A 9406-nucleotide genomic window follows, 5' to 3' on the forward strand; every position below is an offset into this window, starting at 1 on the left:
AGCACAAATAAAGGATACCCGGCCCTTACCAGAGTCCCACTAAAGCTTTATATTAACAAACATTGCTACATAGTTGCCAAGAAACCAGGTCATAACAATGTAAAAAAATAAATGCAGAGCTCCACAAAATAGTTTTGCTGGGCCAGTGGCCTGGCCCCATCGCTGCTGGCCTTACCACTTTGTAAACGCACGGCTAAGGGTTTGGCCTTGGGAAGGCCTCTTGAGATATCTCTTTCTCTATATATATATATACATGGGGAGAAGTCTGGCTCATCCTTCTCAAACTATTCAAACTTTTGGCCTTCACCACGGCCACAGCCAGCAAGTTCCACAAGGAATTTACGCCCACGTGAACCAGGCCTTCAGTATGTTCGTGTAGAACCTGCTGCCTGATTTCTGACCATATACCGTCTGCAATGGGCTTCCATGGATTTGGACAAGCCAGCAAACCTCTCTATACCAGCACGTGTAGAAAAAAAAAAATCAGGGATCTGTGCCCTGGATCAGGGTGGTTGGAGGCGTAAGGCCCATGAGACCTTCCTATGGTAGAAGTTACTGGATGCACTCAGATTCCTGGACGGGGGAGAGCAGGTCAACACGGCACACAGAGCAGCTGCTGGGACACACGAAGCTCAATACCAGGATGTTAATGTGGGTGAAGAGATTAAATCTCAGGACAGCTGACCTGCAGAAAACTATTCCTCCTACCATCAGGGCTACAGAGCACACACGACTTTGATGCCTAGTATTCTCCTTGGCTCCAGTACTCCCAGCCCTGACACCTTACTCCCTCCAGAAGAGAGCTGTATGACAACGCTGCACGGTGGCCCGAGTCAAACCCCGCTGAGGGCTTTCAGTGCAGCTTCCCATCCACTCCCGTGGAGTCTTTTTCATTTGGAAAGCGCCTAGTACACACCCTGCGGGTCCCCCCCACAACAGGTACTTCCATAATTCCTCCTGCCTCTCAGACTGTGTAGGAGCCACTACCGCAAAACCTACTTCAGCCACTATTACTACAGCCCAAACTCAGCCCTGGTTGCCTATTGCTCTTCCTTGGAAGTGGGAGACCTCCTGCCAGTAAAGGAGCATAATAAGCGGGCTACCAGGCTTGGCCAAATCCCTAGTGATGAGGAGAGAGATTCTCCAGTCCAGACGGCTCTGTGTATTGCTGCTCCAGCCCTCAGACCCCCCCATTATGAGAACAGAGAGTGACAACTGCCTGCTCCTATAAGAGGGTCAGGGCTGGGAGTGGGAAAGGGAGAGCAGAGTGCCCAAGAATCCCTGGCAGAGCAAGAGGGTAAGAGCCCGGCCGGGTGGGGGGGTCGGGTTTCCAGGCAGTCACCCTGCTATCTTTGACAGCTGCTGGAACACAGAGTCCTGTCCGATTTGTGTCAGGTGATGGTGACAGGCACCAGCAAACCCTTCCCAACTCCCCTCTCCCAGGACCCTTAGGACTGCTTAAGACTATGTTGCTCTTCCAACTCGTCTGTGGGATCCTGCCCTACCGAGATTTGTGTTTATCCCCAACTACCACCGCCGTAGCTTCACCACAGCAAGCAGGTTTGCAGTGGCAGCATTTTCCAGGAGGACATCTATCCAGTTTTTCTTTCCCTCTAATACAACTTCGAGAGAAAAGGAATCTCTGGATGTAGTTCCTTCTGCCACTCTCAATCTAGATTTATCTATTATGCAAATGTTGTCATAGATGCCTGGATTCTTTGTGCTTACAAGGAACAGCAGCAAATAAGACTGAATTCTGAAACCCTCCTAGGACAGGGTGTCTTCCTGTATTGTGTTTGCATATGGTGCTTAATGCTATAGTGCCCAGACTCCCAAATGGGGCTTTATGCTGCTAGTATAAAACAGGTATTCATAAACGCAGACTATCATTAGAGATCCTAAAATGACTGATGTTAAGTCCAGATGCCAAACTCAGGCTTGATACAAATGGAACTGTGGAAGACTGATTAGAGGTGAATTTTGTCCTTCACACCCTGTTTCAAATCTTACTGTAGGATTTACATTTCACTCACGTACATCCCATAACCCCTTAAGTTTTCAAAAGGCTTTTACATTCTTCTTGTGCTAAGTCATTGTGTAATGATGCTGCAGGCTGCTCAGTCAGGTATACTGCTTCTCCCAGTGGTGGATGCATTTCAGCAGTATATGAAGCAATTCCTGCCTGTGCAGCTGCTGAATATGCAGCAAAACCTTCAGAACATGGGAGGACACAATCACATAGCAAGTCTGGAACCTAAGCTGAAAGCAGCAAAATACTCACCGCTCTATTAATGTGCTTCTTGATGAGGATGTAGAGCACTGGCAAAGTCACATAGGCCAGTATCTCCCAAACTTTCCCCGTTAACAACATCCACAAGACCCGATCCTCTGCATCCAAGTTGACCCAACACCAGCCCACAGAAACATTGGAGGCGTCATAGCCAATCTTCTTCAGAGCAACAGCAGCCACCGTAATGCCAAGGGGGACTCCCCAGCTAAGGAAAGAACATGAAGAGCGAGGTTAAGCCAAGAGCATGCTCAGTTTAGTCCCTCCACACCCCAGGGAAAACGGGTGACAGACCAGGGGATTCTTCATCAGACAGGATGCCAATACCTATTCCAGAACGTCGACGCTCCTGCATCAGGCCTAAGGGGAGCGACTGACAAACAGGTATTTGACAGCCTATGAATGTGGACTGCAAATCCACTTCCTAGGGACCCACTCGAGGAACTCGGATCCCCGGTCCTGAAGGACAGATGCATAATGATGTGCTACACTCTAAACCGGAACCTGGCCCGCACAGCAAGCGGTCAGGGTCCAGCGAGGTGAACAGAAGACATCCCACCTACTCCCCTTCTCCCATTCTCTCCTGGATACAGGTGAGGTCGAGGATTTGTCAAGGCCAGAGCGTTGTACAGTGCGACTGTCCTGTAGGACCCAGCCATTCGAGAGCAAAAGCTGGCTGATACGCAGCTTTCAGAACGCAAGCAACCAAATCCCACATTCCAATTCCTAAGTGACACTTGGCACAAAGGACCAGCACACAAAGAAATCCACAATTTTATTCCATCAGTGGGGCTTTTTTGTTTGGTTTTTAAATGGAGGTGTAGTCAATATTTTGGGAGCAAAAGGATAATTTCTGAAGGACAAAGTGCAAGTTTCTTCCCAAGGAAAAGCACTGGCAGTAACAGCAAAAAGCTAAGAAAGCAAAGAGGAGTCATATTCACATAATTTGGAGCTGTGTTTTGACTTTGGCTTCTCTCTTGACAGCAGAGGCAAATACAGGGAAGCATTTAGAAGAAAAATAACTGTGGTGACACACATGAATGAAGTCACTTGGCAGCTTGGGCTGCCCACAAAAAAGCCACGAGCAAGAACTGGAAAATTCCATGAGCCCAAATGTAAAAATACTCAGCCCCTTCCTGGGTGCTGTTAATACCCAGGACTTTACAGGCCTGCCTTAGCCTGCGATGTACAACTCAAATTACTCCACAACTGAAATCCTGCCTTGCATTCAACTGGACGCATCACCTGCCCTTCCCATATTCATCCTCAGAGAAAGGTTCTGTGGAGCCTTAAGAGGGACAAGGGACACTTCCTCAATAGATGACACAAATGCTTCAGAGAGCACTCAGACTGAGCTTCCAGCATAACCCTCCTGGTCTCTCCAGACGCAAAGAAAACAAAGCCATTACTGTACTGCTCATTACCTGCCCGGTTCACACTCATCTTTCACGGACAGCCTGGAGCAGCTGCAGGGAACACGAAAAGGATCTTCCTCCTAAAATCTGTTTCACATGCATCAGACTACGTAGGCAACCAGCAGTTGCCTAGACCAGATTAGCTGAAATTCCACAGCCCAACTGAAAAATCAGAGATAATCCCATGATATCAGATCTCAAAAATACCCCATTTCCTACTCTTAAATAACGTCTGGGTTCACTTACTCACAACGCAAAAGTAAATATAATGCTGTAAAAAATTCAGAGTCAACCTTTTAGCATGTCTAGAACATTTTGTTTCAATGTTCAGCTCAGAACAGCCAGTGCTAATCCCAGCCAGTGTTGTTACTTAAGGACAGTTCTGCTGCAGGAAGCCCTCCCCGTGCTATTATCAGAGCAGGCTTTCTAAAAACATTCCAAACATCGCCACCACCATGAAAGTTTCTACAGAACTCAAGACTCATTTTGGTAAAAAACAGTGATTTGCCTGAAAACAAGGGTTACAGATGCAAAGACATTCACATTTCAGTACACTTGGAAGAGCAGACCACTAAGATAAAGAATTCGAAAGAACTGGCGCTTCCTTAAAGAAACCATACTGAGGCACACAAACACAAGTGAGTCCAGCACCAAGAAAAAGGAAGCGTATTAAAAAACTAATTTGCCTAAATAATGATCTCCACAGTGACCTGAAACTGAAAGAGAATTACATGAGAAGATAAAACCAGGTCAAATTACTAGGCACGGATATAAAAGAGAACAGCATAAGTATGTACAGACACAGTGAGAGAGGCCACAGTAGGAAATAACAGACCACTAGGCAAGGGACTTTAAAAAAATCTTCAAGTATCTAACTAGGAAAAGGAAGAATGTGGAAGAAAACTGTCACACATCAGGCAGTAAATTTTTACTCAAATAGTGTATTGGGATCAGATGGCTATTACAACTAACACCAGGGACAAAGGATTACGAACTCAAAGTGAAGTTAGAAAGAATCTCGAAAGTCAACAGACATTTCAGTGAACTTCTTCAGCTCTGTTTCAGAAAACTGGAAAGGAGAACCGAGACTAGTGATTTGATTGTTCTTAAGAACCCTAAATGACAGAATCCCAAGAACTGGGAAATATCTAGAAGAATGGGGGAACAGAAGAATCACAGTATTATACACCCAAGGCATATGTAAAGACTGGAATAAAAAGGATCCAAGATAACAAAGAGGCAGAAATTTTACTCTGAGCCCCAAAGACAGTGCAATTATGTAGGATGGACCTCTCAAAAGCACACTTGGATGTAAATGCAATCAGTGTGGGAGAGAAGGGAAGGAAGGCTACTCCTTGCACCTCTGTAAGAAGGCTGGCAATCCCATCTCTAAGGCAGATACAACAGTACTTCCCTAATACAGCCCCCAGCAACCTATTAATAAAAATACATACAACCCAGCATATCTTTCCACATTTAACACCAATGCTGCATTTAATCAAGGTAGGACAAGGACCCTTAAACTATAGCAGCATACTGCTGTGTTGGTTTTCTTGTCCTCAGTATGCCTAGGTCAGATTGCTTAATACCACATTTTGATTTATGCTGCGCAGCTGCTTTTTTTTTTCCCCAGAGGCTCCTACAAGCAGGGAAGACTTGCAGTCACCTGCCTGCACAGGTTAGACGACAAGCCATCCCACCAGCAAGCCTGCAGGTGATCCCTTCTGGGGACAGGGATTTTTACTCTGTAAGAAAGGAAAAATCAGTCTTCCAGATATACCAGCCAATTTCAGGAAAGAGCTTTGAGCATACATTGTAAACAGAACTCCAGACCAAATCTGCTCCAATTTCATTTTTGCCTTTTTTTTTCCTTCCCCACTCAAACATTAAACTGAGTTTGCAGTACCAAAGCACCAACTTTCTGGTACCAAGCGCAGACTCCTCCCAGTGAAGCATGCAAGAATTCAAAAGCTAAGGCACCAGCAGTCGGGTAGCTTGCAGTTTGGTTGGCCTGATCTACAAGCCTTTATAAACTAAATGATAAAGCCACAGCAAATTTCAAGAGATCCCTGCACCTTACAGGCAACACTCGGGGACTGAAGTCCAGTTCTGAAGTTTAGCACTGGCACAGTCGTGCCTGAGGCAGTCCGTTGGGGACTCAGATGTACAGGACAGCAGCACATGAAAGGATCCCCAGGTACTCCATGGACGTGCATGCATATATACATATACACGCATGGTTATAAACATATGTATAAGCACACACACATAATTTTATATACAAAAAAGCATACAGATGCTTATAACCACCTGCAGAGCCTACTGCGGATATGCAAATACTTCAAAAGTTGACAGCAATTGCTACCAAAAGCAAGGCGGGAAACAAACCCAAGGTGGGTTCTGGTCCACTCCTCACCCCGAGTTTGGATCAACTACTCTCACAGCAGAGACGACATGACCCAACTAAATGATACTTGATATTTAGAAACCCAGAACAAGTGAGGTAGCCTGGAAATTTACACTCTGGATGCCAGAACTTACACCTTACAACTACATAAATATTTTCAAAGCTAACTGTAAGCTTGTTTTCAAAGCTCATCTGAGCTCAACACAAGTTTAAAACCAAAACAGAGCCTGTACTTCCCTAGTCTAGCAGTAGACCAGGTGGATCTGTTACCACATGAATCAATAAGGAACAAACTTGTTTGACAGGTTTCATCCAGTGTGACATCCTAACTTCCCTAAAAAGAAAATTTCAGTTACTGACTTCCAACATACATTTAGGTCAGCTCTACTCAGCTGAAGAACAGTCAGTCTCTGGTTATACTCAACATTAAAAGAGTATTCATCTTTACAAACACTTGCCCCTTATGAGTAACTGCTTGTGAAGAATAGGAAACATGCATGACAAAACTCCAACCCGCCTTGAATCCCTTCCAGAAGTGTCTCTCAGGACGACTCTTCACACAACAGTCGCTACGTGACTGCGTTAGCAACCTATGAAGCGAGGAGGGGAAACAAAAAATCCCAGGTTCTTGCCTAGACAAAGATACTGGAAACTTATCTTTAAATCTTTAAAACATCACCTGCCCTTTGCCACCTTTCCTTTTGCCCTAGACAGGTCTCCCTCACCTACCTTCTGCAATTAGTGGACGGACTAGTATCTTTTCGTATCAGTCGCAGCAGTTCCTACCTGCGTGGTACCAGAAGATTTTTAGGCTAACAGCACCACAGCCAGTAGGACTTTGAAGCACGGAAAAGTGCGAGGGGGGACCCATCTCCAAGCATTAGGTCCAGAATTTGATTTTGTGATTGAGTTCTCAGGTAATGATAAGAGTGCAGGGAAGGAAAGAAGGAAGATGTGTCACAAGGGGACGGGCAGAGAACAGGTCCTCACTTGTTTTCTCTGGCTTTTCATACAGATCATAAAGCAGGAAGCAGCTTTAAACACTGGCTCTGCACAGAATGGGAGTCATTTACGAAGCAGAACCTGTCAATAGGTGTTTGATGAAAGCTATCTATATTGCCCTTTAAAGAGAGCAAGTAGAGCTTAGAGCTGATCAATACCAAGAACAGAAGATGGCATTTTATTTTTACTGCGAAGACCTGAAAATAAACCTAGCAAATTCCCCAGAGGAAGTTCAGTTTGAGCACTCCCTTCCTCTCCGTCGCAGGGTTAGAGCAATCTTGCAGGATTTTTACAGTTTTAAAAGAGTGCACAGATTACGGCCAACGTTTGTTCAGCGACTCTGCCTGTTTCTGTCCGCACTTCATAGCCGATGAGGCTGAGAAGCATTAAACCAGATGGAGAAGTTAAAGTACAAAGGCCACACGACAAGTGATTAGCAGACAGGAAAATTACAAATAGGCCAGATTTACATCAACTCTTTGATGTAGCCTGACACAGACAGCACGCCCATAAAGAAGTCAGACTCCTTTTTCCTGTTCCTTAAGCAACATGTGGCTCTGCACTGGCACTCCATCCCCTCCGCAGTGCAACTCTCTATTCACGTGAAACGAAATAACCTGACAAACTCCACTGTCTCACTGCATCTTATTTCAACTTCACCAACAATAGCTCGGTGTACCCAGACAGATGTGCAGTCACCTTAGGCTTCCTCACGCGCAAACCTTGCCGCCAAGCAAGAATTAGAACAGGTAGGGCAGGAATTGAAGTTCCTCCCTGATTCACGCCTGGCTTTAATGTCTTCCTCTGGCCCACCTTGACCTGGACTCAACTCTACTTCAATCATCTTCCAAATGATGCTGTTTGAAAATAAAAGGTGACAAATATTGGACTAAGAAACCAAAGAAAATTCAGTACTTGCTCTGATGGCTTTTTTTCTTTTAAGAACTACATCATTCCTCTTATAATTTATTGCAAAAGCTTGGCAGCATGAGGACTAAAGGATCACTGTTTTGCTCAGCATGGAGGTAGCACGTGATTCCACAAGCTCAAATTGCATAATGAAAGCTTTTACTAACACGATGTGGAAAATCAGCTAACTAAACAGCAGAAACTAAGACATAAAGCTACACTGTGGTCTGTTTTGCCTTGCTTTCAAACATGCCAAAACAACCTTCAGAGTGCTTTTCTAGCCGCCTCCTCACTTGTAGACTACATTCTCCTACGAGTATTGAATTACAGCAACCTGCCTGGGGAAAGGGGAAGGATCTACAGACCAGGCTGACACCGGGAAGCCAGGGACCCGTGGAAACAGATCCCAAACACAGGACTTTTGGCAGCAGCAGACAGGTATTGCAAACACAAGTATCGTGATATTACTTCTAGGACATCAGAGCAGGTTGTGGAGGGAAAGCAGAAGCCAGGATTTTCAGTCATTATCTCTTGCCAGGGGTTTTTCTAGGTGACCTTAAGCAAATGATTTTTAACATCTCCATTTCTTCACTTGGGAGGAGGGAAATAAGCAGGGCTGTTTAGTTAAGAGACAGCAAAATCCCTGTTTAAAAGGAACTTTTAAAAGAGAATTAAAAAGGGCACACTATCCTTAAGAAAAGTGCAGGTGACTCGAGCAACGCTTCATCACAGAGCAGAGCATGCCGCACGCAGCGGCGGTGGCTCCTGGCCACAGGCTGGGTGCCTGTGGGGTCCAGCCCCCGTGCTCTCACGGGAACAGGGGGCAGCACCCACCTCACGACATGGAAGCAGCAGAGCAAGCCTGTGCCCGTGGGCGAGCCCCTCACAATGGTGATGTAGAGGTAAAGGGCAATGGCCATGGTCCAGAAGAAGGAGCTGGTGTTGGAGAAGGTGGACAGGGCACCCTGCAGCACGCAGTCCCACGAGGTCCTGTCGAAGTCCTGTAGCACCCCGTAGAAGTAAGAGAGGGCTGAGAGGAGGTCCGCCAGCGACAGGTAGAGCAGGAGCTGGCGGGGACGGGTCCGCAGCTCCGGCCACAGGGCGTGGGTGCAAACCAGGAGGCTGGAACCCAAGAAGGAAAGCACACAGGAGACCAGCACGACGACCCGCTCCGAGGCGTACACCTCCGTGGGGGGCAAAGGCCCGGGCATGCCGGAGACGGAGGCAGGGCACAAGGAGACGGCACCAGCCCCGGGAACAAGCCGGGCAGCAAAGCAGCGGCGGGAGGGAGGGAGGGAGAGAAAGCCGGGAGGGGAGCCCGACACCCAGCTGCGCTCTGGGAGGGAGCGGGACGGGAGGGCTTTGCCGGAGAGCTGGCGGGAGGAA

At 46.6% G+C, this 9406-nt stretch overlaps 1 protein-coding gene across 3 annotated transcripts in view; it reads right to left on the reverse strand.

The window, feature by feature from the left end:
* The window catches only part of GPR157 (G protein-coupled receptor 157), a 13129-nt gene extending 3731 nt beyond the window's left edge, over positions 1-9398 (reverse strand). For 2 of the 3 annotated variants that reach the window (XR_663657.1, XM_009325188.1), the window contains exons 1-2: positions 8855-9398; positions 2282-2495 (exon numbers count right to left, since the gene is read on the reverse strand). Coding sequence is in view for 2 of the 3 variants with exons in the window: in XM_009325188.1 (XP_009323463.1) it covers positions 2282-2495; positions 8855-9231 (591 nt within the window). In the remaining variant the exon portion in view is untranslated. The remainder of the gene's footprint in view (positions 1-2281; positions 2496-8854) is intronic. The other variant, XM_009325187.1, reaches the window with a different exon arrangement.
* Between the last annotated feature and the right edge of the window lie 8 nt (positions 9399-9406).

This window comes from Pygoscelis adeliae, unplaced genomic scaffold, assembly GCF_000699105.1.
Source record: "Pygoscelis adeliae isolate BGI_AS28 unplaced genomic scaffold, ASM69910v1 Scaffold36, whole genome shotgun sequence".
NCBI classification, from domain to species: domain Eukaryota; kingdom Metazoa; phylum Chordata; class Aves; order Sphenisciformes; family Spheniscidae; genus Pygoscelis; species Pygoscelis adeliae.